The sequence below is a fragment of the Anomaloglossus baeobatrachus genome, chromosome 6 (assembly GCF_048569485.1).
Source record: "Anomaloglossus baeobatrachus isolate aAnoBae1 chromosome 6, aAnoBae1.hap1, whole genome shotgun sequence".
NCBI classification, from domain to species: Eukaryota; Metazoa; Chordata; class Amphibia; order Anura; family Aromobatidae; genus Anomaloglossus; species Anomaloglossus baeobatrachus.
The window spans coordinates 227,379,599-227,400,050 of NC_134358.1; the positions used below are offsets into that span (position 1 = coordinate 227,379,599).

At 52.3% G+C, this 20,452-nt stretch overlaps 1 protein-coding gene across 1 annotated transcript in view; it reads left to right on the forward strand.

Annotated features, from left to right (window-relative positions):
- Window positions 1-20,452, forward strand: part of NUP153 (nucleoporin 153) — a 177,169-nt gene that overhangs the window by 120,211 nt on the left and 36,506 nt on the right. The window contains 1 exon segment of the mRNA XM_075314720.1: window positions 11,212-11,328. Coding sequence (XP_075170835.1) covers window positions 11,212-11,328 — 117 coding nt within the window.

Sequence of the window (20,452 nt, forward strand, 5' to 3'; positions counted from 1 at the left end):
TGCACGGACCACAGTCCCAGACCGGCTAAGCGGGCTCGCTGGGAATCTTCCCCGACTTCCTCACACTGCTCGGGGTCTCAGCTTGAGGACTCTCTGGAGGATGAGGCGGACGTCGCAGCTCAGGGCTCTGACCCTGACGTTGCTCTCAATCTTGATACACCTGAAGGGGACGCCATAGTAAATGACCTTATATCGTCCATCAACCAGGTGCTAGATCTCTCTCCCCCAGCTCCACCTATAGAGGAGTCGACTTCGCAGCAGGAGAAACACCAGTTTAGGTTTCCCAAACGTACACGGAGTGCGTTTTTCGATCACTCCAACTTCAGAGATGCTGTCCAGAAGCACAGAGCTTTTCCGGACAAGCGCTTTACTAAGCGCCTTAATGACACACGTTACCCCTTCCCCTCTGACGTAGTTAAGGGTTGGGCTCAATGTCCCAAGGTGGATCCTCCAGTCTCTAGACTGGCGGCTAGATCTGTAGTATCAGTTGCAGATGGCTCATCGCTCAAGGATGCCACTGACAGGCAGATAGAGCTCCTGGTGAAATCCATCTATGAAGCCACAGGTGCGTCTTTTGCCCCGGCCTTTTCAGCCGTGTGGGCACTCCAAGCTATCTCAGCTTGTTTGTCTGAGATTAATGCGGTGACACGTACCTCTGCTCCGCAAGTGGCGTCTTTGACTTCTCAGGCGTCGGCTTTTTCGTCCTACGCCATGAACGCCGTCCTGGACTCTGCTAGCCGTACAGCGGTAGCATCCGCTAATTCGGTGGCAGTCCGCAGAGCCATGTGGCTACGCGAATGGAAGGCAGACTCTGCTTCCAAGAAGTTCTTAACCGGTTTGCCGTTTGCTGGCGACCGATTGTTTGGCGAACGATTGGATGAAATTATTAAGGAATCCAAGGGAAAGGACTCGTCCTTACCCCAGTCCAAACCGAAGCGACCTCAGCAACGGAAAATACAACCGAGGTTTCGGTCCTTTCGGCCCTCAGCCAAGTCCCAATCCTCCTCGTCCAACAGGCCAGAGAAGGGCCAGAGGAACTCTTTTGCGTGGCGGTCTAAGGCACGCCCCCAAAAAACCGCCGGAGGCACTGCCTCCAAGGCGGCCTCCTCATGACTCTCGGCATCCCCTAGCCGCATCCTCGGTCGGTGGCAGGCTCTCCCGCTTTTGCGACGCCTGGTGGCCACATGTCCAAGACCGATGGGTGAGAGACATTCTGTCTCACGGTTACAGGATAGAGTTCAGCTCTCGTCCCCGACTCGTTTCTTCAGAACATCTCCGCCCCCCGAGCGAGCCGATGCACTTTTTCAGGCGGTGAACACTCTGAAGACAGAAGGAGTTGTGATCCCTGTTCCCCTCCAGGAACATGGTCGCGGCTTTTACTCCAACTTGTTTGTGGTGCCAAAGAAGGACGGCTCGTTCCGTCCCGTTCTGGACCTCAAACTGCTCAACAGACATGTGAGCACCAGACGGTTTCGGATGGAATCTCTCCGCTCTGTCATCGCTTCGATGTCACAAGGAGACTTCCTAGCATCGATCGACATCAAGGATGCTTATCTCCATGTGCCAATCGCACCCGAACATCAACGCTTTTTGCGTTTCGCCATCGGGGACGAACACCTTCAGTTCGTGGCATTGCCTTTCGGCCTGGCGACAGCCCCACGGGTGTTCACCAAGGTCATGGCATCTGTTGTGGCGGTCCTACACTCTCAGGGCCACTCGGTGATTCCCTACTTAGAAGATCTTCTGGTCAGGGCACCCTCTCAGATGGCGTGTCAAAACAGCCTTTCTTTGTCGCTCCATTGGGAGACCCAGACAATTGGGTGTTTAGCTTCTGCCTCCGGAGGCCACATAAAGTATTACACTTAAAAGTGTAAAGCCCCTCCCCTTCTGCCTATACACCCCCCGTGCATCACGGGCTCCTCAGTTTTTATGCTTTGTGCGAAGGAGGCACACATGCACGCATAGCTCCACAAATTAGTCAGCAGCAGCTGCTGACTATGTCGGATGGAAGAAAAGAGGGCCCATACAGGGCCCCCAGCATGCTCCCTTCTCACCCCACTCTGGTCGGCGGTGCTGTTAAGGTTGAGGTACCCATTGCGGGTACACAGGCAGGAGCCACATGCTGCTTTCCTTCCCCATCCCTTAAGGGCTCTGGGTGAAGTGGGATCCTAATCGGTCTCCAGGCACTGGGACCGTGCTCCCTCCGCAGCCCCTGGGGAATCTGCTGGACAGGAGCCGGGTATCGTCAGGGACAAGGCCCTGCTACTGTGAGGTACTCTGTGTCCCCTTGGGGGACCGCGCATGGAGCGCTTGTGCCATACACGCTGCAGCACTGCTGGGTGTGTTAGTGCGCCGGGGACTACCGCGCTGACCGCGCTTATTTGCCGGCCGCGCTTATAACTTTAGTCCCCGGCTTTTGCGGCCTAGTACCGCATATTCCCGCCCCCAGGCCTGCCAGTCAGGGGAAGGGCGGGACGCTGCACAGGACGTCAGCGCTGAGGGCTGGAGCATACTTTGTATCCTCCTCCCCCCTCACTGAGCACCGTGGGGCACCAGATTCCCGCACTTTCTAGGGCACGCCCACGGCCCCCTCCTCCTCACAGAACGCCGGCAGCCATTCCTGTCAGCACATCTGAAGCTGGAGAGGAGAGACATCACGGCTCTGGGAGGCCCAGGCAGGGAATCTGGTGATCACACAACCGCTTTGGGCGGTCGGTAAGCAGCACCTGTTTCTAGGTGCTGGCCCCACTGAGTGCCGAAGTGTGTATATATATATATATATATATATATATATATATATATATATATATATATATATATATATATATATATATGCTTATATGCTATACATTTACACTGTACGGTCGCACTGTTGATTTTTGGCTATATACCCTCCTGGATTGTACTCAGAGGAGACAACAGCATGTCGTCCGCAAAAAGCAAGGGTGCCAAAGCACAGGCTTACTTTGCAACCTGTACCTCATGTGCGGCTATGCTACCGGCAGGTTCCACCTACCCTCATTGTGTGCAATGCTCGGCCCCTGTGGCATTTACTCAGCCGGAGCCTCTGCTACAGGTGGCCCAAGTGGAACCACCTGCTACCACTGTCCAGGTGACAGGGACGGAGTTTGCAGTATTTGCTGACAAACTTTCTGAGAGTATGGATAAATGGTCTGCTAAGATACTAGAAGCCTTGCAGTCCAGACCGGTAACTCAGGCCCCGGGCACTGTTGAATCATTGACCCCAGGCCCCCCTCGGTTGGAGCAGCAAAGTGCTCCTGGGGTGACTCATAGGTCCCAGGGTGAGGTCTCTGACACGGACCGCAGTCCCAGGCCGCCTAAGCGGGCTCGCTGGGAAATTCCCTCGACTTCATCACACTGCTCAGGGTCTCAGCAGGAGGACTCTCTGGACGATGAAGCGGAGGTGGCAGATCAGGATTCTGATCCTGAGGCCGCTCTCAACCTAGATACACCTGAAGGCGACGCCATAGTGAATGACCTTATAGCGACCATCAATCAGGTGTTGGATCTTTCTCCCCCAGCTCCTCCAATTGAGGAGTCAGCTTCTCAGCAGGAGAAATTCCATTTCAGGTTTCCCAAGCGTACAAGGAGTACGTTTCTGGATCACTCTGACTTCAGAGAGGCAGTCCAGAAACACCGAGCTTGTCCAGATAAGCGTTTTTCCAAGCGCCTTAAGGACACACGTTATCCCTTTCCCCCTGACGTTGTCAAGGGTTGGGCTCAGTGTCCCAAGGTGGATCCTCCAGTCTCCAGACTGGCGGCTAGATCCATAGTTGCCGTGGAAGATGGGGCTTCACTCAAGGATGCCACTGACAGACAGATGGAGCTCTGGTTGAAATCCATCTACGAAGCTATCGGTGCGTCCTTTGCTCCGGCATTCGCAGCCGTATGGGCACTCCAAGCTATCTCAGCGTGTCACTCGCAGATTAATGCAGTCACACGTGCCTCTGCTCCGCAGGTGGTGTCCTTAACCTCTCAGGTGTCAGCGTTTGCGTCCTACGCCATTAATGCTGTCCTGGACTCTGCGAGCCGTACGGCGGTAGCATCCGCCAATTCGGTGGCAGTCCGCAGGGCCATGTGGCTACGTGAATGGAAGGCAGACTCTGCTTCCAAAAAGTTCTTAACCGGTTTGCCATTTTCTGGCGACCGCCTGTTTGGTGAGCGATTGGATGAAATCATTAAACAATCCAAGGGAAAGGACTCATCCTTACCCCAGTCCAAACCAAACAGACCTCAACAACGGAAGGTACAATCGAGGTTTCGGTCCTTTCGGCCCGCGGGCAGGTCTCAATTCTCCTCGTCCAACAGGCCTCAGAAGGATCAGAGGAACTCCGATTCATGGCGGTCTAAGTCACGTCCTAAAAAGACCGCCGGAGGAACCGCTCCCAAAGCGGCCTCCTCATGACTTTCGGCCTCTTCACACCGCATCCTCGGTCGGTGGCAGGCTCTCCCGCTTTTGCGACGCCTGGCTGCCACAGGTAAAAGACCGTTGGGTGAGAGACATTCTGTCTCACGGTTACAGGATAGAGTTCAGCTCTCGTCCTCCGACTCGATTCTTCAAAACATCTCTGCCCCCCGAGCGAGCCGATGCTCTTCTTCAGGCGGTGTGCACTCTGAAGGCAGAAGGAGTGGTGATCCCTGTTCCTCTTCAGCAACAGGGTCACGGTTTTTACTCCAACTTGTTCGTGGTGCCAAAAAAGGACGGATCCTTCCGTCCCGTTCTGGACCTAAAACTGCTCAACAAACACGTAAAAACCAGGCGGTTCCGGATGGAATCGCTCCGCTCCGTCATCGCCTCAATGTCCCAAGGAGATTTCCTAGCATCAATCGACATCAAAGATGCTTATCTCCACGTACCGATTGCACCAGAGCATCAGCGCTTCCTGCGTTTCGCCATAGGGGACGAACACCTTCAGTTCGTGGCACTGCCTTTCGGCCTGGCGACAGCCCCACGGGTCTTCACCAAGGTCATGGCAACAGTAGTAGCAGTCCTGCACTCTCAGGGACACTCGGTGATCCCTTACTTAGACGATCTGCTTGTCAAGGCACCCTCTCAAGTGGCATGCCAACACAGCCTGAACATTGCCCTGGAGACTCTCCAGAGATTCGGGTGGATCATCAATTTCCCAAAGTCAAATCTGACACCGGCCCAATCACTGACATATCTTGGCATGGAGTTTCATACTCTCTCAGCGATAGTGAAGCTTCCGCTGGACAAACAGCGTTCACTACAGACAGGGGTGCAATCTCTCCTTCAAGGTCAGTCACACCCCTTGAGGCGCCTCATGCACTTCCTAGGGAAGATGGTAGCAGCAATGGAGGCAGTTCCTTTTGCGCAGTTTCATCTGCGTCCACTTCAATGGGACATTCTCCGCAAATGGGACAGGAAGTCGGCGTCCCTCGACAGGAACGTCTCCCTTTCTCAGGCAGCTAAAACCTCCCTTCGGTGGTGGCTTCTTCCCACTTCATTGTCGAAGGGGAAATCCTTCCTACCCCCATCCTGGGCGGTGGTCACGACGGACGCGAGTCTTTCAGGGTGGGGAGCGGTCTTTCTCCACCACAGGGCTCAGGGTACCTGGACTCAGCCAGAGTCCTCCCTTCAGATCAATGTTCTGGAGATAAGGGCAGTGTATCTTGCCCTAAAGGCGTTCCAGCCGTGGCTGGAAGGCAAGCAGATCCGAATTCAGTCGGACAACTCCACAGCGGTGGCATACATCAACCACCAAGGCGGAACACGCAGTCGGCAAGCCTTCCAGGAAGTCCGGCGGATTCTGCTATGGGTGGAAGCCACAGCCTCCACCATATCCGCAGTTCACATCCCGGGCGTAGAAAACTGGGAAGCAGACTTTCTCAGTCGCCAGGGCATGGACGCAGGGGAATGGTCCCTTCACCCGGACGTGTTTCAAGAGATCTGTTGCCGCTGGGGGATGCCGGACGTCGACCTAATGGCGTCCCGGCACAACAACAAGGTCCCGGCATTCATGGCACGGTCTCAAGATCACAGAGCTCTGGCGGCAGACGCCTTAGTTCAGGATTGGTCGCAGTTTCAACTCCCTTATGTGTTTCCTCCTCTGGCACTGTTGCCCAGAGTGTTACGCAAGATCAGGTCCGACTGCCGCCGCGCCATCCTCGTCGCTCCAGACTGGCCGAGGAGGTCGTGGTACCCGGATCTGTGGCATCTCACGGTGGGCCAACCGTGGGCACTACCAGACCGACCAGACTTGCTATCTCAAGGGCCGTTTTTCCATCTGAATTCTGCGGCCCTCAACCTGACTGTGTGGCCATTGAGTCCTGGATACTAGCGTCTTCAGGGTTATCTCAAGAGGTCATTGCCACTATGAGACAGGCTAGGAAACCAACGTCCGCCAAGATCTACCACAGGACGTGGAGGATATTCTTATCCTGGTGCTCTGATCAGGGTTTTTCTCCCTGGCCATTTGCCTTGCCCACTTTTCTTTCCTTCCTTCAATTCGGATTGGAAAAAGGTTTGTCGCTCGGCTCCCTTAAGGGACAAGTATCAGCGCTCTCTGTGTTTTTTCAGAAGCGCCTAGCCAGACTTCCACAGGTACGCACGTTCCTGCAGGGGGTTTGTCACATAGTCCCTCCTTACAAGCGTCCGTTAGAACCCTGGGATCTGAACAGGGTGCTGATGGCTCTTCAGAAGCCACCTTTCGAGCCAATGAAGGATATTTCTCTTTCACGCCTTTCGCAGAAAGTGGTCTTCCTAGTAGTAGTCACATCACTTCGGAGAGTGTCTGAGCTAGCAGCGCTGTCATGCAAAGCCCCTTTCCTGGTGTTTCACCAGGACAAGGTGGTTCTGCGTCCGGTTCCGGAATTTCTCCCTAAGGTGGTATCCCCCTTTCATCTCAATCAGGATATCTCCTTACCCTCTTTTTGTCCTCATCCAGTTCACCAATGTGAAAAGGATTTGCACTTGTTAGATCTGGTGAGAGCACTCAGACTCTACATTTCTCGTACGGCGCCCCTGCGCTGCTCGGATGCACTCTTTGTCCTTGTCGCTGGCCAGCGTAAAGGGTCACAGGCTTCCAAATCAACCCTGGCTCGGTGGATCAAGGAACCAATTCTCGAAGCTTACCGATCTTCTGGGCTTCCGGTTCCCTCAGGGCTGAAGGCCCATTCTACCAGAGCCGTGGGTGCGTCCTGGGCTTTGCGGCACCAGGCTACGGCTCAGCAGGTGTGTCAGGCGGCTACCTGGTCGAGCCTGCACACTTTCACGAAACACTATCAGGTGCATACCTATGCTTCGGCAGATGCCAGCCTAGGTAGGCGAGTCCTTCAGGCGGCGGTTGCCCACCTGTAGGAAGGGGCCGCTTTACGGCTCTATTACGAGGTATTATTTTACCCACCCAGGGACTGCTTTTGGACGTCCCAATTGTCTGGGTCTCCCAATGGAGCGACAAAGAAGAAGGGAATTTTGTTTACTTACCGTAAATTCCTTTTCTTCTAGCTCCAATTGGGAGACCCAGCACCCGCCCCTGTTTCCTTCGGGCTGTTGTTATTTGTGTACACATGTTGTTCATGTTGAATGGTTTTCAGTTTTCCGAACTTCCTTCGGATTGAATTACTTTAGACCAATTTATAAGTTTCCTCCTTCTTGCTTTTGCACCAAAACTGAGGAGCCCGTGATGCACGGGGGGTGTATAGGCAGAGGGGAGGGGTTACACTTTTTAAAGTGTAATACTTTGTGTGGCCTCCGGAGGCAGAAGCTATACACCCAATTGTCTGGGTCTCCCAATTGGAGCTAGAAGAAAAGGAATTTACGGTAAGTAAACAAAATTCCCTTCTTCCGTCGCTCTGGCGACTCTCCAGAAGTTCGGGTGGATCATCAACTTCCCAAAATCCAAGTTGACACCGACCCAATCACTGACGTACCTTGGGATGGAGTTTCATAGTCAGCAGTAGTCATGCTACCGCTGGACAAGCAGCTTTCGCTGCAGGCAGGGGTGCAATCTCTTCTTCGGGGTCAGTCGCACCCCTTGAGGCGCTTCATGCACTTCCTGGGGAAGATGGTGGCAGCGATGGAGGCAGTGCCCTTCGCGCAATTCCATCTGCGGCCACTCCAGTGGGACATTCTCCGCAAATGGGACAGGAGGTCGACTTCACTCGACAGGAACGTCTCTCTTTCCCTTGCAACCAAGACGTCACTTCAGTGGTGGCTCCTTCCCAACTCTCTATCGCAGGGAAAATCCTTTCTACCCCCCACCTGGGCTGTGGTCACGACGGACGCGAGCCTGTCAGGGTGGGGGGCGGTTTTTCTCCACCACAGGGCTCAGGGAACCTGGACTCCGATAGTCATCCCTTCAGATCAATATTCTGGAGATAAGGGCAGTGTATCTAGCCCTATTGGCCTTTCATCGGTGGCTGGAGGGCAGGCAGATCCGGATCCAGTCGGACAACGCCACTGCCGTCGCATACATCAACCACCAAGGCGGCACTCGCAGTCGTCAAGCCTTCCAGGAAGTCCGACGAATTCTGCAGTGGGTGGAAGCCACAGCTTCCACCATTTCCGCAGTTCACATCCCGGGCGTAGAAAACTGGGAATCACGTCTTTCGCAGAAGGTGGCATTTCTAGTGGCAGTTACATCGCTCCGTAGAGTGTCGGAGCTGGCAGCGCTGTCATGCAAAGCCCCCTTCCTGGTTTTTCACCAGGATAAGGTGGTTCTGCGTCCGGTCCTGGAATTTCTCCCTAAGGTGGTATCCCCTTTTCATCTCAATCAGGATATCTCCTTACCTTCATTTTGCCCTCATCCAGTTCACCAATGTGAAAAGGATTTGCACTCGTTAGATCTGGTGAGAGCTCTCCGGCTCTACGTGTCTCGCACGGCGCCCTTGCGCCGTTCAGATGCGCTCTTTGTCCTTGTCGCTGGCCAGCGTAAGGGTTCGCAGGCTTCCAAGTCAACCTTGGCTCGGTGGATCAAGGAACCGATTCTTGAAGCCTACCGTTCTTCTGGGCTTCCGCTTCCTTTGGGGCTGAAAGCCCATTCTACCAGAGCCGTGGGTGCGTCCTGGGCATTGCGGCACCGGGCTACGGCTCAGCAGGTGTGTCAGGCAGCTACCTGGTCTAGTCTGCACACTTTCACGAAACACTATCAGGTGAATACCTATGCTTCGGCAGACGCCAGTCTAGGTAGGCGAGTCCTCAAGGCGGCGGTTGCCCACCTGTAAGAGGGGGTCGTTTTCGGCTCTTTTTATCGAGGTATTCTTTTACCCACCCAGGGACTGCTTTTGGACGTCCCAATTGTCTGGGTCTTCCAATGGAGCGACAAAGAAGAAGGGAATTTTGTTTACTTACCGTAAATTCCTTTTCTTCTAGCTCCTATTGGGAGACCCAACACCCGCCCCTGTTCCCTTCGGGCTGTTTGTTCTTTTGTGTACACATGTTGTTCATGTTGAATTGTTCTTTTGGTTCATGGTTTTCAGTTCTCCGAACATCCTTCGGATTGAATTTACCTTAGACCAATTTATAAGTTTCCTCCTTCCTGCTTTTGCACCAAAACTGAGGAGCCCGTGATGCACGGGAGGGTGTATAGGCAGAGGGGAGGGGTTACACTTTTTAAAGTGTAATACTTTGTGTGGCCTCCGGAGGCAGAAGCTATACACCCCAATTGTCTGGGTCTCCCAATAGGAGCTAGAAGAAAAGGAATTTACGGTAAGTAAACAAAATTCCCTTCTTTATCTCAACAAAGCTGCAGCTCCGAAAACGACCTCCCTGACAAATAAGTGGTGCTTTGCATATTGTTAATATAAAAAGTGATGTTCTCATTCACTCACAGCAAACTCAGATCTTCATGCTGAAGAATTGAATGAGCACATTAGAAAATGACATGATTTTGATTCATTCATGTATTAAAGGAATAACCCCATGTAATAAAATGATGGTAAATCCCAGCTCTACACTAAACAATATATCAGATCTTCCTGCTGTTTTCTGCGGAGAAGCAGTCCTGTACTTGTCAAAGAATATATGGATTATGGCTGAATTCATCCAAAACCTGTGTGATCACATTATTTTGTACTACAATATATTGGCACAACGTGTAGCTATCCCTTTGATACAATTTTATTAATATAAATTGTGTATGCTCTAGAAGTAGTTATTTTTGCCACGGGTTTGCCTAGACTTCAGTAGGAATACCCACATGTAAAGTTTGGTCACTTTTGGAGCACCCTTAAGTCTACTGGTCAGTATAGATCATGCAGATATGTCAGCGGCAGCCTTGCTAAGGCTGAGCACAGGGTACACTTTAGAGCCTCCCAAAGCTATGGGGACTGCAAAGCTGGTGCAGAAAGCTGATTCTAGTACATTAAAAGGATCTGTGTACTCTGGTGGGTTTTACTTAAATTTTGAAGCGAAGACTAATCTACAGTTCTTGTAAAAAATGCCCTTTAAATATCTTCCTTTAATTTGTAATCTCTCCTATGCTGTATATGTTTTTGCGTGGTGGAGAAAAAAAAACAGCAAGTCTGTTCTGAAAAGCTCAACATTTGGAGACAGAATCAGTTAGAAGTAGGAAATGTCATTTCTCTGCCAGGAAATAATTTTCTCAAACTCCATGTGAACCTACCCTTGGGGTATCTAATAGAACAGGGATCCCCAACTTTTTTTTTTTTTTTTTTTTTTTAAACTTTGAAAGACTTTCATCACTAAAAGGGGTCTGGAGCCACATCCAGGGCCACCTCACCCAAGTACTGACACCCAGCTTCTGCATCCCCTACAGTAGTGACGCCCAGAGTCCCCATTAGTTGTATAATGACAGCTAAAGTGTTCCCACAGAAATTACACCAAGGCAGTATCCTTACCTCCATGGTGTTCCCACCATACCCCCATTTGGTATTCTTGCAGCAGTACTCCCACCTCCAGGTTCAGGCACCCCTGTAACTGGCAGCATCGTCCTTTCTCCAGTTAGCACTTAATTTATCACAGCTGCATGGCCACTATATGCACATCCACATCTGCTCTTATGTAGGGCTACTCACTAGTGTCACCATCTGGGGCCTACTCTTCATACCTGGCAGACAGCCAAGAGAAATACATCATGGTTTCCAGAAGCCACATGTGGCTCCTGTAATAGAGATTAGTGTAAAGATGAGTCCTAACCAGTTCCTCTGATCTGCCTACACCTGTACAAATAACAGATTTACCTTTTTTTACTTTTTCCTAAATAAAAGCTCCTGTTGCCATGAATAGCAGCAATGTCAAGAAGACAGAAGAAGAACACAGTGGATTCTGTAAACCTGCAAAAACTCTGAAAGAGGGAAGCGTGCTTGATATTCTGAAGAGCCCAGGTAAGAAATGCACAGATGACTGCCACAATAATCCATGTTTGGCACAGACATTGTGGCATATTGGCTGTGTATCTGTGCCCCTTGTGTAATGTAAGGAGCCTGCCGTCTCCTGCTGTTAGGTATTCAGCTCAAAAACAGTAGCGTAAACTTGCTAAAGTATTTCTGCAATATTTATATTGTAGATTTGCCTTTTTCTTATTGTGCCAGTCACAATCCTGTGTTCTTAATTCATTTTTTTTTTCCTAATCAGAATATTGACATAAGCTCTGCCAAGTTTGTCGTGATTTTTCTTTTTTTTTTTTAATAAGTGTGTGCTGCAGATTTATGAATTGGTTGTGCCAGTCCATTAGATGCCAGACTGGCACACTCTAGCGTCTGTCGGGTGAATGAAGGCTTATGGATATGGATGGGTTTTGCTCCGGCAGCATTCGATGCTTAACCCCTTCACCCCCGGCCACTAAAACACCCTAATGACCGGGCCATTTTTTGCAATTCTGACCAGTGTCACTTTGACAGGTTATAACTCTGGAACGCTTCAACGGATCCTGGCGATTCTGACATTGTTTTTTCGTGACATATTGTACTTCATGTCAGTGGTAAATTTAGGCCGATATTTTTTGCGTTGATTTGTGAAAATTTAGGAAATTATGCGAAAATTTTGAAAAGTTCGCAATTTTCAAACTTTGAAAATTTACAAAATAATTTTTTTTAGGGACCACACATCACATTTGAAGTGACTTTGAGAGACCTAGGTGACAGAAAATACCCAAAAGTGACCCCATTCTAAAAACTGCACCCCTCACACTGCTCAAAACCACATCCAATAAGTTTATTAACCCTTTAGGTGCTTCACAGGAACCAAAGCAATGTGGAAGGAAAAAATGAAAATTTTGCTTTCTTTATCATTCCTATGGGAGACCCAGACATTGGGTGTATAGCTTCTGCCTCCGGAGGACACACAAAGTACTACACTAAAAAAGTGTAGCTCCTCCCTCTGAGCATATACACCCCCTGGATAACCAAATCTAGCCAGTTCATTGCTTTGTGTTCAGGAGGCATACATCCACACATGCATTCTCATCTGATTTTTCATTTTTGGAAAGTTTTTGAAGAAAAGCGGGTCCAAGCCTGGACTCCCAGCATGTCCCTTCTCACCCCACTGTGTTGGCGGTGTTGTTAAGGTTGATTCCAGGGCTTGAGCCTTACATGCCGCGCTCCTTCACCATCCCTCGGGCTCTGGCTTGAAGTGGGAGCCAGCACGGTTCTCCCTGCTTTGCAGGAGGCCGGTCTCCATCCGCAGCCCTTCAGGATCCTGCTGGACGGAGCACTCATCCCCAGGGACTTGAAACCCTGCGTCTCACAAGCTAAGTATCTGAGACGTTTATGTTCGGGGGGTCCCTTGTACTTTATTGTTGGGGAGAGTGTGCTGTGTAACTGTTCTGACATTTCCGGCCGGTTCTCTGGTTGTCACCTGAGAACCGCGCCGATGGAGCCTGCGCGCCGGCCGCATCGCTTAAATTTAGGCCCCGGCTTCGCCTGAGGCCTAGTTTCGATTTCACTGCCCTTGCATGTCAATCATGCAGAGGGACAGTGCGGCTCCGCCCAGCGGCCGTTCGGCACAGGGGAGGGACACTCCTCTTTGAGTAAATGTCCCCTCCCCTGTAAATCTCCTTGGCCCTCCAGATCCCGCTCTCAGAGTAGGTCCCGCCCCCTCTCCTCGCTCCGGCGCCATTTTATCAGCGTTCTCTCAGCGATCGGCGCTGGCTGCAGCATCCCTGCTAATCTGTCTGGAGGTCCGGGCTGTGGGATCTGGAGGGCACACAAACGGTCTGGTAAGCCACAACCTCCGGTTCTGGACCTGTTTATATACTCTCTGGGGGTCATTCTGGCTCAGAGCCCCCACTTCAGCAGCATGTCTCACACAAGGAGCAAGGCTGTACGCAATATGCACTGCATGTAAGCTCGTGCTGCCTGAACCGAGCACATATCCACATTGTGATGCCTGCTCTAACCTGACAATGCCTCAGCCTGGAATCGCACCCACAGTGGTCCCTCCGGCTGCTCCGGCTCCGGTGGCTGAACCCCCGGCTTGGGTAGAATCCTTCTCTAGGTCAATCTCCCAGTCTTTTGCCGACTCCATGGGACAGCTGTCCCGGACTTTGCTGAACATGCATCAGCCCCCTTCACAAGGGTGCCTCTGCTGCTAGGGCTCTCTCAGCGGAGCTCACAGAGGATTCTTCATCTGGTCCCAGACCCCGTCCTCTTAAGAGGAGACGCAGGGCTCCCTCTCTTTCCTCATCCCGCAGCTCTGATTCAAGAGCTGACTCGCAGGACGAGGAGGATGCCATTACTGGGGGCTCGGAGGCGGCCTCCATGTGCCCCATTGATCTGTCCGAAAGTGACTCAGATGTTAGTGATTTGATTGCGTCCATTAATTCTGTACTGGACCTCAATCCGCCAGTATCAGAAGAGCAACCCTCTCTGGCAGAAAAGCACCAGTTTACCTTGCCTAAGAGGACAAGGAGTGTGTTCTTTAACCACTCCAGTTTTCAGGCTACTGTGACCAAGCCTAGGGCCTGTCCTGACAAACGCTTTCCAAAGCGTGGTTCTGATGACCGTTTTCCCTTTTCACCAGAGGTGGTCAAGGAGTGGGCTCACTCACCAAAGGTAGACCCTCCGGTGTCTAGACTCTCAGCCCGGACAGTTGTATCAGTGGCTGATGGCACCTCACTTAAGGATTCCACTGACCGCCAGGTTGACCTTCTGGCCAAATCTGTATATGAGGCGGCAGGGGCCTCGTTCTCCCCATCTTTTGCAGCAGTGTGGGCTCTCAAAGCCATCTCTGCTTCTCTAGAGGAGATGCATTCCCTCGCCAGGGAATCTATGCCCGAAATGGTTGCCTTAACTTCTCAAGCTTCAGCTTTTTCATCCTATGCCATGTCTGCCATGCTGGAAACTTCTCACCGCACTGCGGTGGCTTCGGCTAATTCCCTCGCTATATCCGCAGGATCTTGTGGCTTCGAGAGTGGAAGGCAGACGCTTCTTCAAAGAAGTACCTTGCTGGACTCCCTTTTGCTGGGTCCAGGCTGTTCGGTGAACAACTGGATGAAATTATTAAGGAAGCTACTGGCGGGAAAAGTACTTCCATGCCACAAACTAAAACCAAGAAACCTGTCCAGGGCAGGAACCAGTCGAGGTTTCGTTCCTTTCGTTCCTCCAACTGGTCGTCCTCTAAGCCCTCGGCCTCGTCCACTAACTCAGCCAAGGACCAAAAACCCAACTGGCGCACGAAGCCGCGTCCTCAAAAGACCGCAGGAGCTGCTGCCAGTAAGGCAGCCTCCTCTTGACTATCTGGCCGCGCCAGCAACGTCCTTGGTCGGTGGCAGGCTCTCCCACTTTGGCGACGTATGGTTTCAACACGTCTCCGATCAGTGGGTGCGGGATATCATCTCCCACGGCTACAGGATAGATTTCTCTTCCAGCCCGCCAAACAGAATTTTTCTGTCAACTCCCCCCTGCTCCAAGGCCGCCGCCTTCTCTCAGGCCGTGGCATCCTTGCAGGCCAACGGAGTAATTTTACCGGTTCCCGCCCGGGAACGGTTCAGAGGTTTCTACTCAAATCTCTTCCTAGTTCCCAAAAAGGACGGTTCCTTCCGGCCCATCCTGGATCTCAAGCTTCTCAACAAGCATGTTCAGGTGCGGCATTTTTGCATGGAGTCTCTGCGATCAGTCATTGCCTCAATGACCCAAGGAGATTTCCTGGCATCCATCGACATCAGAGATGCCTATCTCCATGTGCCAATTGCAGTTTCACACCAGCGTTGGCTACGTTTTGCTATCGGAGAGGAACATTTCCAATTCGTGGCTCTCCCCTTCGGGTTAGCCACGGCCCCTCGAGTATTCACCAAGGTCATGGCAGCAGTGGTTGCGGTTCTGCACCTCCAGGGGTTGGCAGTGATTCCTTACCTGGACGACCTTCTAGTCAAGGCTTCATCCAGTGCAGACTGTCAGCGGAGTGTCTCGCTCACTCTCGCCACTCTAGTCCAATTTGGGTGGCTTGTCAATCTGCCCAAATCCACTCTGACTCCGACCCAGAAGCTCACGTACCTAGGGATGCAATTCGAGACTCTGCCGGCACTTGTGAAGCTGCCCTTAGTCAAACAGCAGTCCCTCCATCTGGCGGTGCGCTCTTTGCTGAGGCCCCGCCGTCATTCCATCAGGCACCTAATGCAGGTGCTGGGTCAGATGGTGGCGTCAATGGAGGCGGTTCCCTTTGCCCAGTTCCATCTGCGTCCTCTGCAGCTGGACATTCTCCGCTGTTTGGACAAGCGGACTTCCTCCTTGCACAGGTTAGTGGCTCTGTCGCCACAGACCAGGGGCTCCCTTCAGTGGTGGCTTCGGCCCCTCTCTCTGTCTCAGGGACGCTCCTTCCTGGCCCCGTCCTGGGCGATTCTCACCACGGATGCCAGTCTATCCGGCTGGGGAGCGGTATATCTCCACCACAGAGCGCAGGGCACTTGGACTCCGTCCGAGTCAGCCCTCTCGATCAATGTGCTGGAAACCAGAGCTGTGCTTCTAGCTCTCTTAGCCTTTCACCACCTGTTGGCGGGCAAGCACATCCGAGTCCAGTCAGACAACGCGACAGCGGTTGCCTACATCAATCACCAAGGCGGGACACGCAGCCGCCTGGCAATGCTGGAGGTTCAACGCATCCTTCAGTGGACGGAGGACTCCAAGTCCACCATATCCGCAGTCCACATCCCAGGCATGGAAAACTGGGAGGCAGATTATCTCAGCCGTCAAACCGTGGACAGTGGCGAGTGGTCCCTGCATCCGGCAGTGTTTCGGTCAATCTGTCGCAAGTGGGGCACTCCGGAAGTGGATCTAATGGCATCCCGGCACAACAACAAGGTTCCGGTTTACGTGGCTCGCTCCCACGATCCTCAGGCCTTTGCAGCGGACGCTCTGGTTCAAGATTGGTCCCAGTTTCGTCTGTCCTACGTGTTTCCCCCTCTAGCTCTCTTGCCCAGAGTCCTGCGCAAGATCAGAATGGAGGGTCGTCGGGTCATCCTCATTGCTCCGGACTGACCCAGGCGAGCTTGGTACCCAGACCTGCTCCATCTGTCCGTAGAGGTGCCGTGGCATCTCCCGGACCGTCCAGACCTTCTCTCTCAAGGTCCGTTTTTCCGCCAGAATTCTGCGGCTCTCAGATTGACGGCGTGGCTCTTGAGTCCTGGATCTTGACGACTTCTGGTATTCCTCCTGCAGTCATCTCCACTATGACTCGGGCTCGGAAGTCTTCCTCGGCCAAAATCTATCACAGGACCTGGCGAATTTTCCTGTCCTGGTGTCGCTCTTCCGGCCATGCTCCTTGGCCTTTTTCCTTGCCGACCCTCCTGTCCTTTCTACAGTCCGGTCTGCAGCTAGGACTATCCCTAAATTCCCTCAAGGGACAGGTCTCTGCTCTGTCAGTGTTGTTCCAGCGGCGTATCGCCCGGCTGGCTCAGGTGCGCACCTTCATGCAGGGCGCGTCTCACATCATTCCGCCTTTCCGGCGGCCCTTGGATCCCTGGGACCTCAATCTGGTCCTCACGGCCTTGCAGAAACCCCCCTTTGAGCCTCTTAGGGAGGTTTCTTTGTCTCGTCTTTCACAGAAAGTGGTCTTTCTAGTGGCCATAACTTCCCTCAGGAGAGTCTCTGATTTGGCTGCGCTCTCTTCAGAGTCACCTTTTTTTGGTTTTTCATCAAGACAAGGTGGTTCTCCGTCCGACTCTGGACTTTCTCCCTAAGGTGGTTTCTCCTTTCCACCTTAACCAGGACATTTCCCTGCCTTCCTTTTGTCCGGCTCCTGTTCATCGCTTTGAAAAAGCGTTGCATACTCTGGATCTGGTGCGGGCGCTCCGGATCTATGTGTCTCGCACTGCTGTTCTTAGGCGGTGCACCTCTCTTGTTGTGCTAACCACAGGTCGGCGTAAGGGCCTCTCGGCTTCTAAGCCGACCTTAGCTCGTTGGATTAGGTCGGCCTTTTCCGATGCCTACCAGTGTACTCAGGTGCCTCCCCCGCCGGGGATCAAGGCACACTCGACCAGAGCTGTCGGTGCCTCTTGGGCTTTCAGGCACCAGGCTACGGCTCAGCAGGTCTGTCAGGCTGCCACTTGGACTAGTCTGCATACCTTTTCAAAGCACTACCAAGTGCATGCTCATGCTTCGGCAGATGCGAGCTTGGGCAGACGCATCCTTTAGGCGGCTGTCGCCCATTTGTGAAGTTAGGTTCTGCCTACTTCCCAGTTTTCTGTTTATTCCCACCCATGGACTGCTTTGAGACGTCCCAATGTCTGGGTCTCCCATAGGAACGATAAAGAAAAAGAGAATTTTGTTTACTTACCGTAAATTCTTTTTCTTATAGTTCTGTATTGGGAGACCCAGCACCCTCCCTGTTGCCTGTTGGCCGTTTCTTGTTCCGCGTGTTATCACCGGCTGTTGTTGTAGACAGAGGCTCCGGTTGTTCCGGTTTTTTGCTCTATCTCTACTTGTGGGTAGCTATTCTCCTTCAGCTTTTGCACTAAACTGGCTAGGTTTGGTTATCCAGGGGGTGTATATGCTCAGAGGGAGGAGCTACACTTTTTTAGTGTAGTACTTTGTGTGTCCTCCGGAGGCAGAAGCTATACACCCAATGTCTGGGTCTCCCAATACGGAACTATAAGAAAAAGAATTTACGGTAAGTAAACAAAATTCTCTTTTTTTTTAACACAAAAATGTTACTTTAGCCATAAAATTTTCATTTTTACAAGGGAGAAAAGAGAAAGTGCACAATACAATTTATTGTGCATGTTCTCCTGAGTACGCTGATACCCCATATGTGGTGGAAATCAAATGTTTGGACACACGGCCGTGCTCAGAAGGCAAGGAGCGCCATTTGAATTTTTGAGTGCAAAATTAGCTGCACCTGTTAGCGGACGCCATTTCGGGTTTGAAGACCTCCTGAGGTACCTAAACAATGGAGCTCCCCCACAAGTGACCCCATTTTGGAAACTAGAGCCCTCAAATAATTTTTCTAGATGTTTGGTGAGCACTTTGAACCCCTGGGGGCTTCACAGAAGTTTATAGCGTTGAGCCGCGAAAAGAAAAAAATGTTTTTTTTACCACAAAACGGTTGCTTCAACTAGGTAGCTTTTTTTTTTCACAAGGCTATTAGGAAAAAATGCACCATAAAACGTATTGTGCAATTTTTCCTGATTACGTAGATACCTCACATGTGGTGGAAAGTAATTGTTTGGGCAAATGGCGGGGCTCAGAAGAGAAGGAGCGCCATTTGACTTTTCAAACGCACAGACGCAGTGCACTGATCGGCCGCTGCAGGACGCACGGTCGGATGCGATACAAAAAGCGTCGGGGATACGTAAAAAAAAAGTCACGCCAAAAATTGACCATGGATGCAGATCCGTTATGTGCATCCCTGATCAGCGCTTGGCGGGATGCACGGACGGATGCGATACAAAAAGCGTCGCAGATACGGAGAAAAGTCACGCCAAAAATTGAGCAGGGATGCAGATCCGTTATGTGCATCCCTGATCAGCGCTCGGCGGGACGCACGTACGGATGCGATACAAAAAGCGTCGGGGATACGGAAAAAAAAGTCCCGCCAAAAATTGAGCAGGGATGCAGATACGTTATCTGCATCCCTGATCAGCGCTTGGCGGGACGCACGGACAGATGCCATACAAAAAGCGTCGGGGATACGGAAAAAAAAAAGTCACGCCAAAAATTGAGCAGGGATGCAGATACGTTATCTCCATCCCTGATCAGCGCTCAGCGCGACGCACGGACAGATGAGGTGTAAAAATGGACAGGGAATACAGAAGAAAAAAAAAAAAGTTATACTCACAGTACCCAGAGGATCACTGACCAGAAGAGCTGCAGAGGAACAGATGGCAGAGAGATGGACAGCTTTACAGGAGCAGCAGGCAGATCAGCAGAATGCCCAGGAAGGACCCAGCGATGGAGGCAGATGTGATCGGGCCAGTGAAAACAGGTAAGAGGACGTCGGGGGAGAGCAGAGGGGGGGAGAGCAGAGGGCGAGGGGGGGGGGGGGGAGAGCAGAGGGCGAGGGGGGGGGGGGGGAGAGCAGAGGGGGAGACCGGAGAGGGAGCTGCAGAATAGAGATAATGGGGGAGGCAGTCAGATCGCGGGGGGAGCAGATCGGGATGTCGGGGAAAGAGGGGGGGGAGCAGATCGGGATGTCGGGGGGGGGCAGATCGCAGGGGGGGCACGGGCAGGGGCTAACATGGGAGCGCGCAGGGGCACCACGGGAGCGCGCACGGGCTGCAAGGTGAGCACAGTACTCACGTGCAGCAGGAGCGGAGACCTCAGCTACGGCGGCGGCAGCGGTGGCGTGGTACCACAAGTGCCAGCCACTGCACGCTGCAGACATGTTGGGGGAGGGCTCGCAGGCCAGCACAGGCCTGGGGAGGGCGGCCACCGGCAGATCAGACCGCCCCACTGCACACTGATTGGAGCGATTGCGCGTCATAGCACGATCGCTCCAATCAGTGCTGCAGGGGCTGGGGGCGACATGTTTGAGGTCCACCTATGATATGCTGCAGCAGCTGCGGCATCTCATAGCTGGATCTCACAGTATCGCACTATTTCCGGCATTATTTTTGCCGAAATTAGTGCGAACGATGTGGTTGGCGGTTCAGATTTGAACAGCCAATCACATCGATCGTCGATAGGGGGTGGCGTTACCGCCCCCCCCTGGGGTCAAGCAAAGGTCCCCTGCTGTAAGAAACAGCAGGGGACATCATTTGAAAGCCGTTGCTATGGCCACGGCAATCAAATGAAGTTTAGGCAGTAAAATTACGTCCCTGGTCGTTAAGTCATGTTAAAATAGGACGGAATTTTACTGCCCGCGGTCGTGAAGGGGTTAAACTGAACATATTATCTCCCGCCTGGATTATTGCAACCTCCTGCTTTGTGGCCTCCCTTCTAACAGTCTCACACCCCTACAATCTATTCTAAATTATGCTGCCCGGCTCATCCACCTGTCCCCCCGCTACTCCCCGACCTCTCCTCTCTGCCAGTCCCTTCACTGGCTTCCCATTGTCCAACAACTTCAGTTCAAAAC